Source organism: Callionymus lyra, chromosome 14 (assembly GCF_982586985.1).
Source record: "Callionymus lyra chromosome 14, fCalLyr1.hap1.1, whole genome shotgun sequence".
NCBI lineage: Eukaryota > Metazoa > Chordata > Actinopteri > Syngnathiformes > Callionymidae > Callionymus > Callionymus lyra.
This window is the reverse complement of record NC_141831.1, coordinates 6,292,108-6,319,249: the sequence shown is the minus strand read 5'-3', so window position 1 is coordinate 6,319,249 and position 27,142 is coordinate 6,292,108. Positions and strand designations below refer to the sequence as shown.

Sequence of the window (27,142 nt, the reverse complement as noted above, 5' to 3'; positions counted from 1 at the left end):
TTAGCAAGCATTATTAAACATAAGCAAACATTAGTAAACATTAGTAAACATTAGTAAACATTAACAAACATTAGTAAACATTAGCAAACATTATTAAACATTAGCAAAAATTAGCAAACATTAGCAAATCTTAGCAAACATTAGCAAACATAAGCTAAATGTATTAAACATAAGCAAACATTAGCAAACATTAGTAAACATTAGCACAAATTAGCAAACATTAGCAAACATTAGCAAACATTAATAAACATAAGTGAACATTAGCAAAAATTAGTAAACATTAGCAAATATTATTAAACATAAGCGAACATTGGCAAACATTAGTAAACATTAGCAAACATTAGTAAACATTAGCAAACATTAGTAAACATTAGTAAACATTAGTAAACATTAGCAAACATTAGCAAACATTAGCAAGCATTATTAAACATAAGCAAACATTAGTAAACATTAGTAAACATTAGCAAACATTATTAAACATAAGCAAACATTAGCAAACATTAGCAAATATTAGTAAACATTAGCAAACATTAGCAAACATTAGCAAACATTATTAAACATTAGCAAACATTAGCAAACATTAGCAAATATTAGCCTTGTAGCTAAAGTGTAAAATATCAATTGAAATGACAAAGCGGTGAATTGTCCATCTCTAAATACGTCAACATCGAGCACGTTAACACGTCCTCTCAGCTAGCATCGCGCAGAAACGCTAAAGAAAGGCGCGCTAGCTTCTTGATCTTGAACTCAAACGTCCAGTTCTTTCATGGCTTCCTCACTGTGTACTTTCACTGACACTCAGGTCCTCTGCCTGAAGGCTGGGAGCAGGCGGTGTCCGCGGACGGAGAGGTGTTCTACATCGATCACATAAATAAGAACACCTCATGGGTCGACCCGCGTCTAGGTAGCATCAAATTTGTGTCTACAGACTTGACAATCACACGTTGCTCAGCCATCGCTAGAACAACGCAGATCTCAAATGTTGTTCTTCTGTTGTTGTTATTTTGTGGAGGTTTTTGTGTTGTTGTTTTCTTTGTGTGTTTTATAATGTTGGCATTTTGTTTGTGTGTTTGTGTTGTAGCCCAGAAGTTGAACCCGGGGCTGCTCAACATGGCCATGCAGCAGCGACAAGACAAGGAGCGGCTGAGGTGCAAACAACAGATGCAGCTTCCACCACAGGTCAGAGGTCAATGTGACCTTCAGACTCTTCAAACTTGAGTTTTTAAATAAAATAAAATAAAATTAAATTAAATAAATAAATTAAATTAAATTAAATTAAATTAAATTAAATTAAATTAAATTAAATTAAATTAAATTAAATTAAATTGTATTCATTTTTTTTAATTTTATTTTAATCTTTCACAGGTCAGAGGTTAACGTGACAAATAGACTCTTGAAACTTGTGTTTAAAATGTTATTTTATTTTATTTTACTCCACCACAGGTCAGAGGTCAGTGTGACCTTCAGACTCTTCAAACTTGAGTTTTTAAATAAAATAAAATAAAATAAAATAAATTAAATTAAATTAATTAATTAAATTAAATTAAATTAAATTAAATTAAATTAAATTGTATTCATTTTTTTTATTTTATTTTAATCTTTCACAGGTCAGAGGTTAACGTGACAAATAGACTCTTGAAACTTGTGTTTAAAATGTTATTTTATTTTATTTTACTCCACCACAGGTCAGAGGTCAGTGTGACCTTTAGACTATTTCAACTTGTGTTTTTTATTTTATTTTATTTATTTTATTTATTTTATTTATTTTATTTATTTTATTTATTTTATTTATTTTATTTATTTTATTTTATTCCTACATAAGTCAGAGGTCAACTTGAACTTTAGACTCTTCCAACTCTTGTTTAAAATTTTAATTTATTTTATTTTATTCCTCCACAGGTCAGAGGTCAACGTGACAAATTGACTCTTCAACCTTGTGTTTAAAATTGAATTTCATTGAATTTCATTTAATTTAAAAACGTCCCCTTAAACCACATTTTATTCATTATAATTATTATTTCTTAATGTATTCAATCTTTACTTCATTTAATTAATTCCATTTCATTCAATTTAAATGATTTGAATGTATTTGATTATTTATTCTTAGCAATTAAATGAATGTTCAATTGAATAATTTACACATTTTATAATAATGTTTAAGCGTAAAAAACATGTGTTCAGGTAGGAGAAGCTAAAACTCCTTAATAAAGAGTATTCTTCAAGTTATTTGTGGACCCAGATGGACATTGACCTGTTTCTAGTTTCATGATCAACTAAAAGAAGAATTTCAATCTATTCTTGAGTGATTTTAAGACACAAACTATCACGTCCTCTCCTGGACAAGATGGTCTAAGACTCTTAAAGGATTTGATTCCACGGGTCTGCAGGACTCAGGGGTGAGGAACCAGATTCCCGGTGGGATGGATCACGACAGGAACACGCAGGCTCACGTTCCCTCTCTGGACGTCAGAATCCGGAGCCAGAACCACGAACCCACGCTGAACGGGTGAGCCCCGGGACCCGGGTCACGAGACGTAACAGAGTTGACGGTTGTTGTGTGTCCAGAGCTCACTCTCGTAACGAGAGCACCGACAGCGGTCTGAGCGTCAGCAGTTTGCCGCGCACGTCCGACCACATGCTGAGCTCCGTGGAGCACATGGACACCGGTAATGACCACTGACTCCTGCAGATCCTCAATGGAGGCTCGTGACATCAAAACAAAGGGTTTTGCAGTAGAAGCGACGATTTGGTAGAGATCTGCTGTGTGGCCACTAGATGTCGCTGTAGCTGCAGCGCAACTAGACTGAACCGTTGATTCATTCATATAAAATAATATCATCGGAATATTTAATGATTGAATTTAACATTTTAAATGTTGAAACTTTGATATATTTTTTAATTAAAGGTGCTTTTTAAGCTTTTAATATTTATTTTGAATAATTGAATTGAATAATTGATATATTGAAAGCTTAAATATGTATTTTCTTTCAATAATGTTATTAGAATATTCGTTTATTTTTAAATTAAATTCGATTTGTACAGTTTGATGATCTTCAAATATAAAGTGCATGACAAACAAAATGTTGAATCATTATTATTATATTATTAATCTAATTACAATAATTCTGATATTTTTTAATAATAGTAATTTATTTTACGATTGGAAATGAATGAAATGTTGATTCAATCGTGAAATGAAACTTAAACAAAAAAAATTATTAAATTAAATAAAAACAAATTAAGATTTCAAGATTTAAATGATTAAAAAATGTTTTTTAAAGTATTAAATGCTTTTATGTATTTTCCTCTCGTATGTTCCGTCAGTAAAGACTCATTAAAGACTCATTTAAGACATTAAACTAACACTTGAGTGCTTTTACTTTTACATTTCACAAACTCAAATATTAACTTTTGCTTTAGCAGAAACATGACAGGCGGTCATTTTAGTTTTTGCTAGAGAATTCTGGGAGATGTAGTTTTGAGGCCTGTTCCGAGGTTCAACTTAAGTAAGGCCAAGAATGGAAAAATGTTAAGTTTAAATGTTTATAGATATATTTATAAATGGTATAATAATGTCGAATTAAGAATTAATTTAGATTGTTTTTATATATTTTTCAAATATTATAAATAAATAAAACCTTTCGATATAGAAACGATTTAACTCAATTATTCATATCAATAATTCAATAAATAGTTGTTACTACCATAAAAAATATTTGTCTGAAGAGTTCTTCTGACTGACCACCAGATGTCGCAGTAGAGCAACCGAAACACAAGCGATCCATTAAGAAATCAATAACAACGAACATCATGGTGGACTTTCATCTAAAAAAAAAGAATATTTTCTGCTTCTTTTTGATCATTTGTTTTCTCTCCAGGCGACACCAACGAGTCGTCCATGGCCCTGCAGGACTCCATGCCGGTGCTGCCCATGTCCGAGGGCGACGAACTGATGCCCTGCATCCCCGAAGGCCTGAGCTCGGACCTCCTGATGGACATGGAGACGGTGCTGTCCGGGTCTCACATGGACAGAGACAGCCTGCTCACTTGGCTATAGACGGACGGTGATGGACTCCTGACACTGAACGAGCCAAGTAATCCAAAACACTAACGACGGAGCATTTATATCTATTTTTCAAATCTACTCTTAAAATCAAGGGTTACAATCAAACTCTACGACGACACTCACCACTTCTAATCCTCTTCTAAAGATGCTTATTTAGTCCCAGACTTTTACAGACCATTATATTATGCAGTATTAAAACTTCTGTGTGGAAGAAAAAAACCAGCAGTGCCTTGTAGAAATAGAAGACGAAGAGGAAACAACGATACTAGTGTCGTCGCTCGGACCAAAAAACGAAAACAACAAAAAAAGCTGCAGCAGTATTAGAAGAAAAGCTTTAAGCCTCACTATTGTTACTTTTGACTTATAATGATGAATTAAAAACACTAAACATCAGCGTTTTATCGTCAATTTAAGGAGCTTTTTCTTCAGGAGTTCAAACAGATAAATAGACGTTTTTTGTTTTTTTTTAAAAGAAGGTTTTAGTTGATTTTTTTTAGGGCAAAGATCAAGTTTTTAGCTTCTTCTCCACGAGCGTTCGTGAGTCAATATTTCCCAGGAGTGCGACAGCAGATGGACTCGATGGATCCGAAGCCGACGATATCTGACGACGTCGTTGGAGATGGAGGGTGAATGCTGGGAAGAGAAGGACTCGCTCACACTGACAACGCTACGATACTGACTCAACACCGACGGGTGTCGACAGAAAGTCAAACTAGTGGATCTTCCCGAGAAAAACCAAACACTTGTTTGTACTAATAGCAGATGCCGTGATGTTCATTTTCCCGCCTAACATTTACTTCTTCCCGCCAACATCAGTACTTTTTTTTCTGTATTAACTCTGTTTTTACTCCTGGATTGTTTGTGCTGTGATTTTATTTTTCTACCTGAGTTTGAATCTTTTTTTTAACAAACGGTTTGTGAATCATTAAAAAAGAAAAAACAAGGTCAATTATCTCATCTATTGAAATTAGATCCAGTTTTTTAATGATATCCGAGTGACGCGTGCGACGAAGGGTTGTTTTGTTTTTTTCTCGCTCCTGCACGAACGCAACACACTACCTAGTCGGGTTGTTATTTATCGCCGCATGCATGACACTCCATATGTTACTATGTTATTACCAGAGTTTGAAGGCAATCAGCATGAGCTTTATATAAGATTTTTACATTTTACTCCCACTTTTATCATTTTATAAAAACGTTTCTGTGTCAATAAACTTTTAAATACGCAAACCTCTGACTTTTTCTTAAGATGTGGATATTTTGTTGCTCGGTGCTCTGTTGGTTTTGTCTGGTGACTCTATTATACCAGCGTTTTATTTTGAATTTTAAAAAGGCTAGGAATTTAATTCAAAAATGTTGAATTTTAGAAACGTTATTTTTCAATTTTTGGAATCAGAATATCAAACTCTATGTGTAAAAAACAAACATTAATTTGGAAAAGATTTGGTTTTTTTCCCACAACATTCAAATTGAAGAATTCAGTCATTTTATATTAAAAAAAAACCTTTTTAATCAAGAAATTATTGAATTCATATATTCTATAAAAACAAAGTCAACCTTTCAATGTAGAAAGTGTTGAATTAAATTATTTAAAAAACTAATTAAAACCTTTCAATGTAGAAAGTATTGAATTAAAGTATTTAAAAAAACAAATTAAAACCTTTCAATGTAGAAATTATAGAATTAAAGTATTAAAAAAACAAATTAAAACCTTTCAATGCAGAAATTATTCAATTAAATTATTAAAAAACTTACAAAAAACTTTAAATGAAGAAATTATTGAATGAAAGTATTAAAAACAAACAAATTACAACTATTATGGAAGTACGTCAATGCCATCAGAATATTGAAAGGTTGAATTCATTTCAATTATTCAATATTTCTTATATTTTAATTTCATTTATTCAATATTCGTTATATTTTAATTTCAATTATTCAATATTTGTTATATTTTAATTTCAATAATTCAACATTTGTTTTATTTTAATTTCAATTATTCAATATTTTTTTAATTCGTAGCATTTAAAATTCAATATAAAACAATTCGAAGCCTTTTAAATCCATCATAATTGTGCCACCAGACAAAAGCAAACGAGTACCGAGTCACTGGATCATACTTGCATAAACGATCAGGTGACGTCATCACTGCTGCATCAGTTTAGATATAGTTTCATGACAAAGTATCAACTTTGTTTTAACGTGTGGAGTTTAAACATGTTCAACTACATCTCACGATCCATCAGTAGATTCTGACGTCAAAAGATTTCAACAGAAATGATAGTTCGCTCTGATGGTCTCGTCCTTCACTAGAAGGTATTGTGTTGAAGCTCCGCCCACAACCTCTGTTTAGCTCAGTGAGTTAATGTCTCGTCTTTTGGAGTCGCGGGTTCGAAACCTGCTCTAGAACTTTTGTCATGTTTTACAATTATCTCACATCGTGTGATACTGACTCTCTTTATAACGTTTGTTCTGTGAAAAAAATGCAATTTCTTCTGAATAAATCCCAATGATTTCTCTTTTTCGTGATCAGAAAACAATGAAAACATCAACTGAGACTGTATTAACAGTTTATAATCGTTCTTTTTAAAAATATGTTTTGACATCACACTGTTGTGAAGTAGTTCAGACGAGTGTAAAAGTTTATATTTGACTTACATTAACACAAATACTTTATTAACAGAGACGATCTTGTTTGAAAACTCTTGAGAGGAAGTTGAACAAAAACAAAACGGCAAATCACCTTCAAACCTACTTGGACGTTTACTTATTTTTCTTTTGTGGTGCCTAAATTTATGCACATGCCTCATTTTGTTTAAATAATTCTTGCACATTTTCTGTAAATCATATAAACTTTATTTCACTTCTCAAATATCACTGTGTTTGTCTCCTATTAGATATATTTAACTGGAATTTGTAATCCAAACAAACAATGATTTATAAAGGAAAATCATGAAAATGTACAGAGGAGCCCAAACTGTTTCATACCACTGTAGATAGATCCATCTACCAGCTCCTTGGTCTGGGAGGTGTTCAGCTGCAAGTGGTTCCTCTCACTCCAGTCCACAAAGTCACGTATCAGACTCATGTACTCGTCTTCATTCACTTTGGTTAGTTTCGAAGACGACTTGTCATTTTGAATTCAAATTAAAAACAGGACTTTTATGCTATTATATGACTTAAAACCACACCTGGCCTGGGGGCCCCATGTGGCCCTTTGACTGTATTCATGCGGCCCTCAAGAGGTCAGAGTAGAACATAGACATTATTTCCGTCAGCTTACAATTTAATATTGTGTTTTTTATTGTATTAACTCTAAATATATGTATATTTGTTTTTCATTTCTGATTTTTTTGGTTTTACTTTTATGAAAATGTCTTGCCCATCGAAATGATTGACATCATATTGAGAGAAATAAGTTATTTTCCCATCAGTTTCATTTACATGAAAGGTTTATAAAAGTGTTTCACATAGCCAGGTTTATTTTATGCTGACATTTCTTTCTTTACTATTCTTACTTGCTTTGTTTTTTCAAAGTTTTTCTGTCATATTTTAGCTCTTCGCTCCTCTCCTCTGGATTGACGGCCCCTCACAACAGTCACAGTATATCATGTGGCCCCAGAGGAAATTTAATTGCCCACCCCTGCTTTAAACTATGACAATATGATGTTAATGTTTTTAAACAGTTTCCGTAGAAGCTCCACACCTGATGAAGCCGACAGGAAGTTGACGCAGAACATCCTCTCGATGTTCTGGTCTAGTTCCAGGAATCGTAGGCGAGAAGCTGCTGATGGTGAAGAGATTGACATCATGAAGTCGCAGCAGAGTCGACTCTCACTCACAGACGAAGACATGGCTGCACTGATCCTGCTGCTGGTGGCGTTCTTCTCCAACAACATCCTCGCTGAGATCCTCAAGAGAGAAGGAAAGTCTCATCACTTCTTCCTGAACAAACCAGCTGATGACGTCTGCTTGATCTCAAGATGGATCGGTGAGGAGAAGGAACTTCTGTGGAACTCTTCACAGCATCAGAACTCCAGTCTTCAGAGAAGAGCTTCTTATAAAATAAAGCCTCTGAAGGTTTCAGACTCGGGTCAGTACCAAGAACAGTGCTGGACCCAGAACAACGTGACGCACGAGAAGAACTTCACTCTCCTGGTTTGTGGCAGAAGAAAGATGAGACGTCAGTCCTTGACACCTTATGTTGGACAGACACTGGAGCTGAACTGTGACGGTGTGGGACCAAACCAGAGTGTCCAGTGGTTTTCACGTCATTTTAACCACAAAACAAGACATTTTAAATCAGCTTTATCATCTTCTTCAATGTACAAACTACAGCAAGTGAAGAACAAACCATCTCTTCTGGTAACGTTTAACAGAAGATCTGGTCCGGTCTATTATTACTGTCTGGAGAAGAACCATCAGAGCTGTAAACTACTGAAGGAGTTTTATCTTTATTTACAAGATAATTACATTCAAAGCTTGGTGGGAGAGAGTCTGGAGCTGAACTGCTCTGACTTCAGTGGAAACGAACCACACGTGTGGAGGATTAGTTCAGTGACGGAAGATAAAAAGAGTCACAACTACACTCTGATGTTTCCATCACTGACCTTGAACCACACAGGTCAATACCTCTGTGATCGCAGTGGTCAGTATGATAATTACTACCTGTATGTGTGTCCTGAGTCTGACCCGCCTGCTGATGTGTTCTTCACTGGAGGAGAGAACGTGACTCTACAGTGTGACTGGAAACAGCCTGATAAGATCCGCTGGTTCATGAAGACAAACAGAACTGAAGGAAGACAATTACGTTTATATCAAGGACAAGAAGACGGAATCTTTCTCTCCGACACGAGCCTGGTGATCACTAACATCTCTCTGGAATACAGCGGAGAGTTCTGGTGTGTGGTTAAGAAAGACAAACGGTGTGTGTTCACATCTAAGACCCTTGTAATGTTCGGAGAGCCAGAGGTTGATCACCATCTAGTGCGGTCTGTGATGCTCAGTGTCGTGATCTTCATGATGTTTGTTGTTGTTGTTGTTGTTGTTGTTGTTGTTGTTGTTGTTGTTGTTGTTGTTGTTGTTGTTGTTGTTGTTGTTGTTGTTGTTGTTGTTGTTGTTGTTGTTGTTGTTGTGGTCCAGAGGAGCAGGAGGAGAGAGCAGCTCCCAGCACCTGTGGAGGAAGTGGAGATGTTGGAAGTGTCTCCAGCGTCAGCAGATGTTCAGCCAGAGACTCTCTGAGGCGTCAACATGATCCACGAGTGTTTGGATGAATCTTTCTTTGACTGTTTGTTTGTAATCATTGTGACTCTTGTTTCCTCTTCAGTGTCAATAAAGTTCAACCATTGACCTCCAATAAAAGACTCCAGTTTTCTTTGTGTAGAGATGAAGTCGATGAGTTTACGTCACATATTATTCTGACTTCTTTCTTCCTGTTTTCCTTCTTTCTGCTCCTCAGTCTTTTTCTCACTGATGTCTCTTCTCTTTTCAAATATTTTCTCCAGAAAACAAGGTCAATAATCTCTTTTTAATCTCCTTCCTGATCCCATCACCGACTGCTTCAATAATGATGTGTTTGACACGAGAACACAGTGTTTCTAAATGTCTCTCAACTTTCTGACATTTCTGCACTTAAAAAATTCAAGGATTTTGTATGCTTTAATTTTGTTACATGTTCTGTTATTTTGAAAAACTTTAACCGGAAGTTGAACTTTCCTCGAGTGTCAAAAGGCAGAAAAGTTGACATTTACGAGCAGAAACTCTTGGTAACATGAGAGACAAAGATGTTCCAGAGAATCCAGTGTCGACGCTTGATAAGGAGAATAAAGTGGTTCTTTAATGTATTTGTAACATCTTTACCTTTCCATTTCCATTATTATTTGTTATATTTTAATTTAAATTATTTAATATTTGTAATATTTAATTTCAATAAAATGTCAACACAAAACACCGTTTATTCTTCAAATTAATGTGTGGATCCAGATGGAAATTTGAAAGTTTCACGTCTCATTAACAACTAATGATCTTTTTTGAGTGATTTCAATTGAATAATTGAATATTTATTTGATATTAATGTTTAAGTGTACTGTGGGGATTTTGTGTTCCGATGAACCGAACCCTACCCAGTCTCGTATGTGGAGGTGGAAAATGAAGGACAGACACATGGATGAGTTTAAGAAAAATTCTCGTTTAGTGAATTATGCAGAAGACAGAGACAAACTTACTTGAACACGGCGCTAGCAACAGAGAGATCTATCAACAGAGAGATCTATCAACAGAGAGATCTATCAACAGAGAGATCTATCAACAGAGAGATCTATCAACAGAGAGATCTATCAACAGAGAGATCTATCAACAGAGAGATCTATCAACAGAGAGATCTATCAACAGAGAGATCTATCAACAGAGAGATCTATCGCAGACGTCTTCGAATGTCAGAACGCAAAGATCCCACAAAATGGTGGATCTTTTATAGTAGAATATTCAGGTTAACGCCTCTAGTCAATTGTACATGTAGGATTGGTCAATAACTGTAAACACTTTCTTTCTAAGATTGCCGCCGCACGTGGTCGTCGTTGAAATTTACCAAAGGTCTTCTAGAGAGAATCTGTTAGCGACTCGCTGGCCTGTTGTGTCTTTCAGTGTGAGTTCTCAAACAGGTGTCCACAGACTTGCTGGGAATCTGGGATTGTTAAATCTTTCTCAGTGTCTGAAGGCTTAATTTGAACTGTGCCTGTGAACCTGAGTTGTTGCAGTGAATGGATGCAATGCAATGATTATTTAATATGAATTAAATATGCAAGATTATCAGTTAATCAAGTGACTATTTGAAATGTGTGTTAAATCTAGATGATTGATTACAGTAAAGTTGTCATTTCCTTATATTTGTGAGAAAGCAACAGAGCAACAGATTCATTTAATGAATACAGTTATACATTATGAGCATTTCTCTTAAATCAAAAAAAGAAAAAAAAATTATTCCAAATTTTGTTAAAATAGATATTGATATAGAGCCAGTATCCACTTCTTTAAAAAACCTCTTTAGTGAGGTACAAAGGAAGTAGCAGCCCCGTTTTCGGCGACCATCGATGTCGGCTCTTCATGTGAGGTGTTGTTGACGTACTCCCCCGTCAACAGAGATGAACAGCATCGCGTTCTTTGGACAAAACAGAAACAATACATCTTTAAATCATACTTGATGTTCATAATTTACTCATACTACTTCATGTAGACAAAATTAACCCCTTCCTATTTACTACCTAAGTCACAGAGATAGTCAAACACAGTCGTAATTTATTCTCAAGCTGTTTTCTAAACCAACATGTGTATTCCAAACTTGGTAGATCTGTGGATGTCTGTTAATGTTTGTCATGTGTTTTATATGAATAAACCTTGAAGTTAGCAGAGAGTTCAAATTATTAGCATGTTTTGACTTCATGGAGAAGAGAGAGAAACAGAGGTTGGGGTTCGAGGGAATTCTTTCATTCTCTCACACACACAGGGAGCAGGTTGTAGCAGTTTTAATTAATATTCACCTCAAAGAGATTTCCTCTTGGTCTATAGTTGTTTGGTTTATTCAACTAGAGAGAAGAATATTTATTGTTCTCTTAAGTTTCTTTTAATTTATCTCTTAATCTATTATTTTTTCTTTGACCTTCCCTCTTACATTATTTTAGTCTCTAGTTTTACTATTTTCACTATTTAAGTCTAATTGGCCAAAGAACAATATATAATAATAATAATAATAATAATCTCTATTTATATAGCGCAATTTCACTCACATCAAGATGGAATGGTTGAGTATAGTCTATATAGTCTAGTCTCTATAGTATAGTCTATATAGTCTAGTCTCTATAGTATAGTCTCTATAATCATAGCTCTGAGTGGAGCAATCAGAGTATGTTATTCTGGGATTAACTGTTTACTGTTACATCTTAGACTCAGAAAGATATCATGTCTCTAACAGGCTAGATTTGTCTGCTTTTTTCGTCAAATCACAAACAAATTCTCACACCCATGCACTCCAGCCAGTGGCCAATAGGGAGCTATGATAGGACCCTAGAACTATCATCATCTCTCTATTTTTAGAGAAGCTCTTTCAAGTCTTTAAGTTGATCTTAATTAGCTGTATCTGGAGCTCAATAAGAGAACTTTGTTAAACTATTTTATTTGTTATGAATTCTTAGAAATCATTGATGTGAGTAAACCACTCATAATAAGATTTACCATTAAGTTAAAAACAGAGTAACGTTTCTTATTTTTCTTCCCTGTCAGGAGCTTTAACTTGTCACCAGTAGTAATAGTTACTTTTCTCTTAAAAAGAGGAGGTCAATAAATGAATAATAATATTGATAATATTAATAATAATGCTAAAAATAAAAGGTAAAGAAGCAATTAGCAAAATAAATAATTAAATGAAAATATGAAAGAGGAAGAATCTAAAAATCTAAATTAAGAACCAGAACTTTTATTAACTTATTAAAATATTATAAAATCCGAGATCAATAAAACAAATAGTAAGTTTAGATATTAATAATAAAAACAATAAAATTAAAATCAAATGGAATAATTGGAAAATAATAAATGCAATTAGATCTAATAAAATAATAATACTAATATAAACTAATTAATTAAACATTTTCAAGTCAAAACAATAGTCAATTAACAACTTATTATTTATTTATTATTATTTATTTAACTTCCTAATTAGTTGCATATATATATATATATAGCACAATTGACAATTGACAGAGGAATAAGAGTGACTGTCTAAAGACCAAATACAACAAATAACTTAATATTCTAATTTACAATAATTAAAAAAAATAAGAATCCAATCCCTAATTTACTAAAAATAATAAAACAATAGTACATTTATGACTTATTGTTAAAATAATAAAATGTAATTCTATTTTATGTAATTTCAATGTAATAATTGAACATTTAAGATAACAAAATAAACATGAATACTGATCTAACTAGATACATTTAATTGATTACATTTAATTGATTCAATTAATTAATAATTAAATAATTACACCAATTGAGTCAGAACAAAAGTTAATTAAGAAGTAAAGAAAGAGAAAGACCAGCAGGGGGCAGCACAGCAAACACAACACCAAAGATCAGAAATTGAGAGTAGAAGAAGAGACAAAAACAGGAACTAGATATCAACAAACGTACACACGTGCAAGCAGTCAATGACACACTTGTTTCAGATAAGCAGAATTAGAGAAAACACCAAAAGTTAAATGCAATGTGACCAATTGTGAGTTGATCAATTGAAAATGTGAAATAGGAAGAGAGGATGGTCAAGATCATTACTACATACAGCAGTGAGCCAACAATCAATGTTAATTGTGTTATTGTTATTGAACACTGCAGAAGAAGGAGAAAATTGAAAGTTGAGTTTTTTAGTTTTTTTTTTGTTAAACCAATTATACCACTAATTAACTGTATGTATACATATATACCTTAATTAAGAAACAGGAATACTAGTTAAATAACTATTGTCAACAAAGAATGTTACCTAATAAAGAGAAAAGATAACTATACCAAACCCAATCCAAATACTTAAAAGAAAAAAAATAAAGGGAAAAAAATTTAAGGAAAATTGAAAACAATAATACTGATAACAAGAAATAATAGAAATCAATAAAAATAGAAATGACAACAATTGATAAAGGTACGAGAAAACGTAATAAGTTAACAATTAAATTACACATTAAATTTAAATATTGTTATATTCTTTCATAAACAGACAGTCTAGAGAATATAATTCAAGATGACGTAAGAATGTGTGTGTTTAGAGAAGACATGAATACAATGGGAGGGTCGGTGAGGAAAAGAGCGAAGTCTTAAAAGTCCAACCTCCAAGTGAAACCACTCCCACCAACAAGGAAACTCTCTTTCGGAGCTCAGTCGGCCTTGCAGCAGCTGAAAAGAAAACGTCTGCCAAGAAGCAGTTCTTATCAGCAAGAGATAGTGTCCAAAGACACACGAACATGGACTCTCAGCTGAGTCACACAAAGTCAAGAGATCTCACACAAAGAATATCACAAATGAATAACAATTTTTAAAAGTACCACAGCGAGAAAATTCTCCAAAGATAAAATACAGACACAGACAATTTAAACAAAAAGACTGACAATACGACGACAACAGTATTTTACTAAAACAGGAGAGAGACACACTATGCTACATGGAACGAGACTCTAACCAGCCTGTCGTGTCTAAAGTGTTGAAGTCATAATGGCGAGAGCCTCTCGATCGCTCAGTTAGCTTCCAAACACCCTGGATAGGAGACCCCTCAACTATTACATCTATTTCAACCCCCGTCCAACTCTAAACTGATCACCAATGAGACTTTATCCATCACCGTGATTGTTCGGAAAAATTAACTAGCCCTGACTATACTGCCAAATACCTGTGGAGCCCCTCGACACAGAAACACAATGAGATCTAACTGGCCTACACACCGGCTGGCAGAGCAGGATATTGGGAGAGACCCTTAAAATCCCAAATATCCCCAAATTTATGATGGCTACTTGGCTTACCGAAAAAGTACGTCTACCATAATCAATCAAGTATCCTAACTAGTTTAGAAATCTGTAAAAACGTCAGATGCCCCGTAGAGGGAGCCGGTTATACTTCCACCCCTACTCTGAATTCCAGGGGTTACCATCTCCTCAGCCAATCAATTCAACTTAAATTCTAATCAAACGTTTTCTTCAAAACTTCAACCCGGGACACGATAATGTTGTCTACACTTAAAACAACAACAAACAACAACTGACCATACAATACCCCAAAAACCGAGCATCAGCTTGAGAAAGCACTATTGAGGAATATAATCTAAATTTGTGACAGAACCAGAGACTTACATTTATTCTTCCAGGCAACCTAAACTAAAAATTATATGTAAGCTTTAACTATCAGCTCAGAGTTCGTCTCGGAATCGAACAGGCCTTCAAACCACCAGACCAGCAGACCACGCCAAGGGTCACGGCACCAAGTTGTGGTGAATTTGTGTTCGTGTGCGTGCGTGTGTGGGTGTTAGAGTGTGTGTGAGCGTGTGTGTGTGTGTGTGTGTGTGTGTGTGGGTTGTACAGGTAGATCCAGCCGAGACACCTGAGGTCACTTGAGTTTATGTTTGTTCAGACAAATTATGATTCAGATGTTGATGGTTTTCATTGATGGACAAGTTCACGACGATTAATGTTCATTATTAAGATACAAACATGAAATCGAGGATTTTAAAAGATCTAAAACACAGATTAAAATATATTATTATTATAACGACTAATGTATTTTTGTAAACAGAGTCATTTTTCACGTATTAAACCCAATGTGTTTACATTAAATTGTGTAAAATTGCTCTCAAAACTCAAAACAAATGCAAAAAAACAATGAGAATAAATTGATATATTGATGATTTGCAGCAAAGAAAGTGAAAATAAACTTTTTTATTTCTGCTGTATTGATTATTACTGCATTTAATGTGTTTTATTTTGTGTAAAAAAAATAAAAACAAATAATCTCTAAATTAATTTATTTTTAACAAAAAGTATTGTGATCATTTTTTTGCAACTAATGGCATTAGGTTAGTTAAGTGCAGCAATAATAATTACGATTATATCTTAATCAATTTTACATCATAAACTTTGAAAAAACTAATAAATATTTACTTAAAATCACTGTTTTATTTCTTTAAGTGTATTTTGAGAAATCAGGAGCTATTTCTACTATTAAAGAAATTAGAGTAAAGTAGTGAAAAACTTTCAGAAATGCAAAAAAATAGAATTGAAATCAGTCTTTTTCTATACAGAACCAGAGTAAAACTCCAGAAAACTAGATTTAATTCTGTTTACCATCTTTAGTTTTGAATAAAGAGATAAATAATGACTCATAAGTTTCCCCTGCTATGCTAATCTTTAGCATCTTAGCTTGAAACCACAACTAACTTCCTGCTCATTTCTCATGACTGTGACCAAAAGAGCGACTTGTTTCTTTTCAAGATTTTTTTGTGTCATCAGAGGTAGAAAAAGGAAACTTAGTAACATTAGTAACATTAGTAACATTAGTAACATTAGTAACATTAGTAACATTAGTAACATTAGTAACATTATTAAACATAGGCAAACATTAGCAAACATTAGTAAACATTAGCAAACATTAGCAAACATTATTAAACATTAACAAACATTAGCAAACACAAGCAAACATTAGCGAACATTAGTAAACATTAGCAAAAATTAGCAAATTTTAGCAAACATTAGCAAACATTAGCAAAATGTATTAAACATAAGCAAACATTAGTAAACATTAGCAAACATTAGCAAACATTAGCAAATCTTAGCAAACATTAGTAACATTATCAAACATTAGCAAACATTATTAAACATAGGCTAACATTAGCAAACATTAGCAAACATTAGCAAACATTAGCAACATTATTAAACATTAACAAACATTAGCAAACATTAGCAAACATTAGCAAACATTAGTAAACATTAGCAAAAATTAGCAAATATTAGCAAATCTTAGCAAACATTAGCAAACATAAGCAAAAATGATTAAACATAAGTGAACATTAGCAAAAATTTGTAAACATTAGCAAACTTTAGCAAACATTATTAAACATAAGTGAACATTAGCAAACATTAGCAAACATTATTAAACATAAGCGAACATTAGCAAAAATTAGTAAACATTAGCAAACATTATTAAACATAAGTGAACATTAGCAAACATTATTAAACATTAGCAAACATTAGCAAACATTAGTGAACATTAGCAAACATAAGTAAACATTACTGACATTAGCAAACTTTAGCGACATTAGCAAACATTATTAAACATAAGCAAACATTAGCAAACATTATTAAACAAAAGCAAACATTAGTAAACATTAGCAAACATTAGTGAACATTATCAAACATAAGTAAACATTACTGACATTAGAAAACTTTAGCGACATTAGCAAACATTAGCAAACATTAGCTTTGTAGCTAAAGTGTCAAATATCAGTTGAAATGACAAAGCGGTGAATTGTCCATCTCTAAATACGTCAACATCGAGCACGTTAACACGTCCTCTCAGCTAGCATCGCGCAGAAACGCTAAAGAAAGGCGCGCTAGCTTCTTGATCTTGAACTCAAACGTCCAGTTCTTTCATGGCTTCCTCACTGTGTACTTTCACTGACACTCAGGTCCTCTGCCTGAAGGCTGGGAGCAGGCGGTGTCCGCGGACGGAGAGGTGTTCTACATCGATCACATAAATAAGAACACCTCATGGGTCGACCCGCGTCTAGGTAGCATCAAATTTGTGTCTACAGACTTGACAATCACACGTTGCTCAGCCATCGCTAGAACAACGCAGATCTCAAATGTTGTTCTTCTGTTGTTGTTTTTTTTTTGTGGAGGTTTTTGTGTTGTTGTTTTCTTTGTGTGTTTTATAATGTTGGCATTTTGTTTGTGTGTTTGTGTTGTAGCCCAGAAGTTGAACCCGGGGCTGCTCAACATGGCCATGCAGCAGCGACAAGACAAGGAGCGGCTGAGGTGCAAACAACAGATGCAGCTTCCACCACAGGTCAGAGGTCAATGTGACCTTCAGACTCTTCAAACTTGAGTTTTTAAATTAAATTAAATTAAATTGTATTCATTTTTTTTATTTTATTTTAATCTTTCACAGGTCAGAGGTTATCGTGACAAATACACTCTTAAAACTTGTGTTTAAAATGTTATTTTATTTTATTTTACTCCACCACAAGTCAGAGGTCAGTGTGACCTTTAGAATATTCCAACTTGTGTTTTTTATTTTATTTTATTCCTACATAGGTCAGAGGTCAACTTGACCTTTAGACTCTTCCAACTCTTGTTTAAAATTTTAATTTATTTTATTTTATTCCTCCACAGGTCAGAGGTCAACGTGACAAATTGACTCTTCAACCTTGTGTTTAAAATTGAATTTCATTGAATTTCATTTAATTTAAAAACGTCCCCTTAAACCACATTTTATTCATTATAATTATTATTTCTTAATGTATTCAATCTTTACTTCATTTAATTAATTCCATTTCATTCAATTTAAATGATTTGAATGTATTTGATTATTTATTCTAAGCAATTAAATGAATGTTCAATTGAATGATTTACACATTTTATAATAATGTTTAAGCGTAAAAAACATGTGTTCAGGTAGGAGAAGCTAAAACTCCTTAATAAAGAGTATTCTTCAAATTATTTGTGGACCCAGATGGACATTGACCTGTTTCTAGTTTCATTATCAACTAAAAGAAGAATTTCAATCTATTCTTGAGTGATTTTAAGACACAAACTATCACGTCCTCTCCTGGACAAGATGGTCTAAGACTCTTAAAGGATTTGATTCCACGGGTCTGCAGGACTCAGGGGTGAGGAACCAGATTCCCGGTGGGATGGATCACGACAGGAACACGCAGGCTCACGTTCCCTCTCTGGACGTCAGAATCCGGAGCCAGAACCACGAACCCACGCTGAACGGGTGAGCCCCGGGACCCGGGTCACGAGACGTAACAGAGTTGACGGTTGTTGTGTGTCCAGAGCTCACTCTCGTAACGAGAGCACCGACAGCGGTCTGAGCGTCAGCAGTTTGCCGCGCACGTCCGACCACATGCTGAGCTCCGTGGAGCACATGGACACCGGTAATGACCACTGACTCCTGCAGATCCTCAATGGAGGCTCGTGACATCAAAACAAAGGGTTTTGCAGTAGAAGCGACGATTTGGTAGAGATCTGCTGTGTGGCCACTAGATGTCGCTGTAGCTGCAGCGCAACTAGACTGAACCGTTGATTCATTCAAATAAAAGAATATCATCGGAATATTTAATGATTGAATTTAACATTTTAAATGTTGAAACTTTGATATATTTTTTAATTAAAGGTGCTTTTTAAGCTTTTAATATTTATTTTGAATAATTGATATATTGAAAGCTTAAATATGTATTTTCTTTCAATAATGTTATTAGAATATTCGTTTATTTTTTAATTAAATTCAATTTGTGCAGACAGTCTGATGATCTTCAAATATATGGTGCACTACAAACAAAATGTATAATTATTATTATTATTATTATATTATTAATCAAATTCCAATAATTCGAATATCTTTTTCATTCTTAGCCTTTTAAATTCAGTTTATTTTACGATTTAGAAATGTTGATTCAATCTTACAATAAAACTTAAACAAAACAAATATTAAATTAAATAAAAACAAATTAAGATTTCAAGATTTAAATGATTAAAATTGTTTTTTAAAGTATTAATGCTTTTATGTATTTTCCTCTCGTATTTTCCGTCAGTAAATCAGGTCGTAAAACCTTTAAAGATATAAACAAAGGTTACACATTGGAATTAAACACTAATTAAAGATTCATTGACGACATTAAACTAACACTTGAGTGCTTTTACTTTTACATTTCACAAACTCAAATATTAACTTTTGCTTTAGCAGAAACATGACAGGCGGCCATTTTAGTTTTTGCTAGAGATCTCTGGGAGATGTAGTTTTGAGGCCTGTTCCGAGGTTCAACTTAAGTAAGGCCAAGAATGGAAAAATGTTGAGTTTAAATATTATTTATAGATATATTTATAAATGGTATAATAATGTCGAATTAAGAATTAATTTCGATACATTTTTTCAAATATTATAAATAAATACAACCTTTCGATATAGAAACGATTTAACTAAATTATTCATATAAATAATTAAATAAATAGTTGTTACTACCATAACAAATATTTGTCTGAAGAGTTCTTCTGACTGACCACCAGATGTCGCAGTAGAGCAACCGAAACACAAGCGATCGTGTGACTAAACTCAGATGATCCATTAACTTAACTTAACCATGTTTTCTGCTTCTTTTTGATCATTTGTTTTCTCTCCAGGCGACACCAACGAGTCGTCCATGGCCCTGCAGGACTCCATGCCGGTGCTGCCCATGTCCGAGGGCGACGAACTGATGCCCTGCATCCCCGAAGGCCTGAGCTCGGACCTCCTGATGGACATGGAGACGGTGCTGTCCGGGTCTCACATGGACAGAGACAGCCTGCTCACTTGGCTATAGACGGACGGTGATGGACTCCTGACACTGAACGAGCCAAGTAATCCAAAACACTAACGACGGAGCATTTATATCTATTTTTCAAATCTACTCTTAAAATCAAGGGTTACAATCAAACTCTACGACGACACTCACCACTTCTAATCCTCTTCTAAAGATGCTTATTTAGTCCCAGACTTTTACAGACCATTATATTATGCAGTATTAAAACTTCTGTGTGGAAGAAAAAAACCAGCAGTGCCTTGTAGAAATAGAAGACGAAGAGGAAACAACGATACTAGTGTCGTCGCTCGGACCAAAAAACGAAAACAACAAAAAAAGCTGCAGCAGTATTAGAAGAAAAGCTTTAAGCCTCACTATTGTTACTTTTGAGTCATAATGATGAATTAAAAACACTAAACATCAGCATTTTATCGTCAATTTAAGGAGCTTTTTCTTCAGGAGTTCAAACAGATAAATAGACGTTTTTTGTTTTTTTTTAATAGAAGGTTTTAGTTGTTTTTTTTTAGGGCAAAGATCAAGTTTTTAGCTTCTTCTCTACGAGCGTTCGTGAGTCAATATTTCCCAGGAGTGCGACAGCAGATGGACTCGATGGATCCGAAGCCGACGATATCTGACGGCGTCGTTGGAGATGGAGGGTGAATGCTGGGAAGAGAAGGACTCGCTCACACTGACAACGCTACGATACTGACTCAACACCGACGGGTGTCGACAGAAAGTCAAACTAGTGGATCTTCCCGAGAAAAACCAAACACTTGTTTGTACTAATAGCAGATGCCGTGATGTTCATTTTCCCGCCTAACATTTACTTCTTCCCGCCAACATCAGTACTTTTTTTTTATGTGATTTTATTTTTCTACCTGAGTTTGAATCTTTTTTTTAACAAACGGTTTGTGAATCATTAAAAAAGAAAAAACAAGGTCAATTATCTCATCTATTGAAATTAGATCCAGTTTTTTAATGATATCCGAGTGACGCGTGCGACGAAGGGTTGTTTTGTTTTTTTCTCGCTCCTGCACGAACGCAACACACTACCTAGTCGGGTTGTTATTTATCGCCGCATGCATGACACTCCATATGTTACTATGTTATTACCAGAGTTTGAAGGCAATCAGCATGAGCTTTATATAAGATTTTTACATTTTACTCCCACTTTTATCATTTTATAAAAACGTTTCTGTGTCAATAAACTTTTAAATACGCAAACCTCTGACTTTTTCTTAAGATGTGGATATTTTGTTGCTCGGTGCTCTGTTGGTTTTGTCTGGTGACTCTATTATACCAACGTTTTTATATTGAATTTTAAAAAGGCTAGGAATTAAAAAATGTTGAATTTTAGAAACGTTATTTTTCAATTATTGGAATCAGAATATCAAACTCTATGTGTAAAAAACAAACAAACATTAAATTGGAAAGTATTTGTTTTTTTTCCCACAACATTCAAATTGCAGAATTCAGTCATTTTATATTAAAAAAAAAAAAAACGAATTCATATTAATTTATTCTATAAAAAACAATTCAACCTTTCAATGTAGAAATTATTCAATTAAAGTATTAAACAAAATTAATTAAAACCTTTCAATGTAGAAATTATTCAATTAAAGTATTAAAAAAACTAACTAAAACCTTTCAATGTAGAAATGATTGAATTAGAGTATTTAAAAAAACTAATTAAAACCTTTCAATGTAGAAATTATTCAATTAAAGTATTAAAAAAACGAACTAAAACCTTTCAATGTAGAAATTATTGAATTGAAGTATTTAAAAAAAAAACTAATTAAAACCTTTCAATGTAGAAATTATTCAATTTAAGTATTAAAAAAACTAATTAAAACCTTTCAATGTAGAAATTATTGAATTGAAGTATTTTAAAAAAAACTTATTAAAACCTTTCAATGTAGAAATTATTCAATTAAAGTATTAAAAAAAACTAATTAAAACCTTTCAATGTAGAAATTATTCAATTCAATTATTTAAAAAACTAATTAAAACCTTTCAATGTAGAAATTATTCAATTCAATTATTTAAAAAAACTAATTAAAACCTTTCAATGTAGAAATTATTCAATTCAATTATTTAAAAAACTAATTAAAACCTTTCAATGTAGAAATTATTCAATTCAATTATTAAAAAAAACTAATTAAAACCTTTCAATGTAGAAATTATTCAATTAAAGTATTAAAAAAAACTAATTAAAACCTTTCAATGTAGAAATTATTCAATTCAATTATTTAAAAAACTAATTAAAACCTTTCAATGTAGAAATTATTCAATTCAATTATTTAAAAAAACTAATTAAAACCTTTCAATGTAGAAATTATTCAATCAAAGTATTAAAAAAAAACTAATTAAAACCTTTCAATGTAGAAATTATTCAATTCAATTATTTAAAAAAACGAATTAAAACCTTTCAATGTAGAAATTATTCAATTCAATTATTTAAAAAAACTAATTAAAACCTTTCAATGTAGAAATTATTGAATTAAAGTATTAAAAAAACCTAATTAAAACCTTTCAATGTAGAAATTATTCATTTCAATTATTTAAAAAAACTAATTAAAACCTTTCAATGTAGAAATTATTCAATTAAAGTATTAAAAAAAACGAATTAAAACCTTTCAATTAATAAATTATTCAATTAAAGTATTAAAAAAAACAAATTAAAACCTTTCAATGTATAAATTATTGAATTAATGTATTAAAAAACATATTAAGAGAAATAAGTTATTTTCCCATCAGTTTCATTTTCCCCAGAGGAAATTTAATTGCCCACCCCTGCTTTAAACTATGACAATATGATGTAAATATTTTTAAAAATGTCAGGTTTTGAGAAAATTAACTGATAAAAGTGAAAAAGTAAATGGAATGAAGCAATAATTATGGTTTTATTGAATTAAAATAGTTTGAATCATGTGATTTCACAACAGTTTCCGTAGAAGCTTCAGACCTGATGAAACCGACAGGAAGTTGACCGCAGAACATCCTCTCGATGTTCTCGTCTAGTTCCAGGAATCGTACACGAGAAGCTGCTGGTGGTGAAGAGATTGACATCATGAAGTCGCAGCAGAGTCGACTCTCACTCACAGACGAAGACATGGCCGCACTGATCCTGCTGCTGGTGGCGTTCTTCTCCAACAACATCCTCGCTGAGATCCTCAAGAGAGAAGGAGACTCTCATCACTTCTTCCTGAACAAACCAGCTGATGACGTCTGCTTGATCTCCAGATGGATCGGTGAGGAGAAGGAACTTCTGTGGAACTCTTCACAGCATCATAACTCCAGTCTTCAGAGAGAAGCTTCTTATACAACAGACCCTCTGAAGGTTTCAGACTCGGGTCAGTACCAAGAACAGTGCTGGACCCAGAACAACGTGATGCACGAGAAGAACTTCACTCTCCTGGTTTGTGGCAGAAGAAAGATGAGACGTCAGTCCTTGAGACCTTATGTTGGACAGACACTGGAGCTGAACTGTGACGGTGTGGGACCAAACCAGAGTGTCCTGTGGGCTTTACGTCATGGTCACCTCATAACAGGAAATTATGATTTATCTTTAATCGATGATGAAACATCTTCAATGTACAAACTACAGCAAGTGAAGAACAAACCATCTCTTCTGGTAACGTTTGACAGAAGTTCTTATTCAGTCTATTATTACTGTCTGGAGAAGAACCATCAGAGCTGTGAACTACTGAAGGAGTTTTATGTTGATTTACAATCAAATCACATTCACAGCTCGGTGGGAGAGAGTCTGGAGCTGAACTGCTCTGACTTCAATGGAAACAAACCACATGTGTGGAGGATTAGTTCAGTGATGAAATATGAAGTGATTAACAACTACACTCTGATATTTCCATCACTGACCTTGAACCACACAGGTTATTACACCTGTGATCGCAGTGGTCAGTATGATGATTACCTTCTGTTTGTGTGTCCTGAGTCTGACCCGCCTGCTGATGTGTTCTTCACTGGAGGAGAGAACGTGACTCTACAGTGTGACTGGAAACAACCTGATAAGATCTTCTGGTTCATGAAGACAAAGAGAACTGAAGGAAGAACATCACAAGTATATGAAGAACAAGAAGACAGAATCTCTCGTTCCGACACGAGCCTGGTGATCACTAACATCTCTCTGGAACACAGCGGAGAGTTCTGGTGTGTGGTTAGGAAAGACAGACGTTGTGTGTTCACATCTAAGACCCTTGTAATGTTCCGAGAGCCAGAGGTTGATCACCATCTAGTGCGGTCTGTGCTGCTCAGTGTCGTGATCTTCATGATGTGTGTTGTTGTTGTTGTTGTTGTTGTTGTTGTTGTTGTTGTTGTTGTTGTTGTTGTTGTTGTGGTCCAGAGGAGCAGGAGGAGAGAGCAGCTCCCAGCACCTGTGGAGGAAGTGGAGATGTTGGAAGTGTCTCCAGCGTCAGCAGATGTTCAGCCAGAGACTCTCTGAGGCGTCAACATGATCCACGAGTGTTTGGATGAATCTTTCTTTGACTGTTTGTTTGTAATCATTGTGACTCTTGTTTCCTCTTCAGTGTCAATAAAGTTCAACCATTGACCTCCAATAAAAGACTCCAGTTTTCTTTGTGTAGAGATGAAGTCGATGAGTTTACGTCACATATTATTCTGACTGTCTGGTTCTGTTTCTCACTGATGTCTCTTCTCTTTTCAAACATTTTCTCCAGAAAACAAGGTCAATAATCTTTTTAATCTCCTTCCTGATCTCATCACCGACTGCTTCAATAATGATGTGTTTGACACGAGAACACAGTGTTTCTAAATGTCTCTCATCTTTCTGACATTTCTACACTTGAAAATACAAGGATTTTGAAAGCTTTTACTTTGTTACATGTTCTATTATTTTGAAAACCTTTAACCGGAAGTTGACCTTTCAGCGCGAGTGTTAAAAGGCAGAAAAGTTGACATTTACGAGCAGAAACTCTTGGTAACATGAGAGACAAAGATGTTCCAGAGAATCCAGTGTCGACGCTTGATAATTAACTTTTAATTAGTTCAAATAAAATTCTGCATCAGTCGACCACACAAGTTATTGTTTAATAAATATTACTTACTTACTTACTTATGGCTGCTTTCATCATAGCTCTGAGTGGAGCAATCAGAGTATGTTATTCTGGGATTAACTGTTTACTGTTACATCTTAGACTCAGAAAGATATCATGTCTCTAACAGGCTAGATTTGTCTGCTTTTTTCGTCAAATCACAAACAACTTCACACCCATGCACTCCAGCCAGTGGCCAATAGGGAGCTATGATAGGACCCTAGAACTATCATCATCTCTCTATTTTTAGAGAAGCTCTTTCAAGTCTTTAAGTTGATCTTAATTAGCTGTATCTGGAGCTCAATAAGAGAACTTTGTTAAACTATTTTATTTGTTATGAATTCTCAGAAATCATTGATGTGAGTAAACCACTCATAATAAGATTTACCATTAAGTTAAAAACAGAGTAACGTTTCTTATTTTTCTTCCCTGTCAGGAGCTTTAACTTGTCACCAGTAGTAATAGTTACTTTTCTCTTAAAAAGAGGAGGTCAATAAATGAATAGAACAAATGAATAATAATATTGATAATATTAATAATAATGCTAAAAATAAAAGGTAAAGAAGCATTATTGTTATTATACGCTTATTAAAATATTATAAAATCCGAGATCAATAAAACAAATAGTAAATTTAGATATTAATAATAAGAACAATAAAATTAAAATCAAATGGAATAATTGGAAAATAATAAATGCAATTAGATCTAATCAAATAATAATACTAATATAAACTAATTAATTCAAATTATTAAAGTCAAAAAAATAGTCAATTAACAACTTAGTATTTATTCATTATTATTTATTTAACTTCCTAATTAGTTGCATATATATATATATATATATATATATATATATATATATATAGCACAATTGACAAAGAGGAATAAGAGTGACTGTCTAAAGACCAAATACAACATATAACTTAATGTTCTAATGTCCAATAATTCAAAAAATAAGAATCCAATCCCTAATTTACTAAAAATAATAAAACAATAGTAAATGTATGACTAATTGTTATAATAATAAAATGTAATTCCATTTTTTTTAATTTCAATGTAATAATTGAACATTTAAGAAAACAAAATAAACATGAATACTGATCTAACTAGATACATTTAATTGATTCAATTAATTAATAATTAAATAATTACACCAATTGAGTCAGAACAATAGTCAGTTAAGAAGTGAGAAAAGAGAAAACCAGCAGGGGGCAGCACAGCAAACACAACACCAAAGATCAGAAATTGAGAGTAGAAGAAGAGACAAATACAGGAACTAGATATCAACAAACGTACACACAGTCAATGACGCACTTGTTTCAGATAAGCAGAATTAGACAAAACACCAAAAGTTACACGCAATGTGACCAATTGTGAGTTGAATCAATTGAAAATGTGAAATAGGAAGAGAGGATGGTCAAGATCATTAATACATTGGTTGGAATGAAGCTGGACTCACTGGTGACAGTTGCTGAGAGGAGATCATTGAACAAACTACTGTCCATCATGAATGATGACAGTCATCCTCTCAACACTGTCATCAGTGAGCAGAGAAGCAGAATGAGTGCACGAATGCTCCTACCCAGGTGCAAGACAAATAGACTCAGGGACTCATTCATCCCTCGGGCTATTAAATTGTACAATTCTGAGTTCGGGGGCAGGAGTGGAGTGAGAGTATCTGGATGTTCTGTTCTATGTTAGTCTTTGTATCCTTTGTCTTTGTTGTTTTTCTTTGACCTATGTTCTTTGTCTTTATCTTTAGACTTAGATTGTGTCATCTTGTTCTTCCTCTTTATGTTCTTCTTCTTATTTTATTTTTTATTTATTATTTTTTATTGTTTATGAAAAATTGCTGGCTATTTGAAAAAAACTATTTCCCGAAGGAGACCTCCTGAGGGATCAATAAAGTTTTACCTTACCTTA

At 33.5% G+C, this 27,142-nt stretch overlaps 2 protein-coding genes across 2 annotated transcripts; both read left to right on the top strand.

The window, feature by feature from the left end:
* Positions 1 to 2,330: 2,330 nt before the first annotated feature.
* On the top strand, positions 2,331 to 4,543 carry LOC148065847 (transcriptional coactivator YAP1-B-like). Its single transcript, XM_087807652.1, has 3 exons — positions 2,331 to 2,506; positions 2,566 to 2,666; positions 3,879 to 4,543. Exons 1-3 carry the CDS (start codon positions 2,421 to 2,423, stop codon positions 4,055 to 4,057), a joined length of 366 nt encoding a protein of 121 aa, XP_087663778.1. The 5' UTR covers positions 2,331 to 2,420; the 3' UTR covers positions 4,058 to 4,543.
* Positions 4,544 to 13,729: 9,186 nt separating this feature from the next.
* Positions 13,730 to 20,516, top strand: LOC148065846 (transcriptional coactivator YAP1-like). Its single transcript, XM_087808089.1, has 6 exons — positions 13,730 to 13,748; positions 17,274 to 17,375; positions 17,556 to 17,653; positions 18,468 to 18,586; positions 18,646 to 18,746; positions 19,990 to 20,516. Exons 1-6 carry the CDS (start codon positions 13,730 to 13,732, stop codon positions 20,166 to 20,168), a joined length of 618 nt encoding a protein of 205 aa, XP_087664215.1. The 3' UTR covers positions 20,169 to 20,516.
* The last annotated feature ends 6,626 nt before the right edge of the window (positions 20,517 to 27,142 follow it).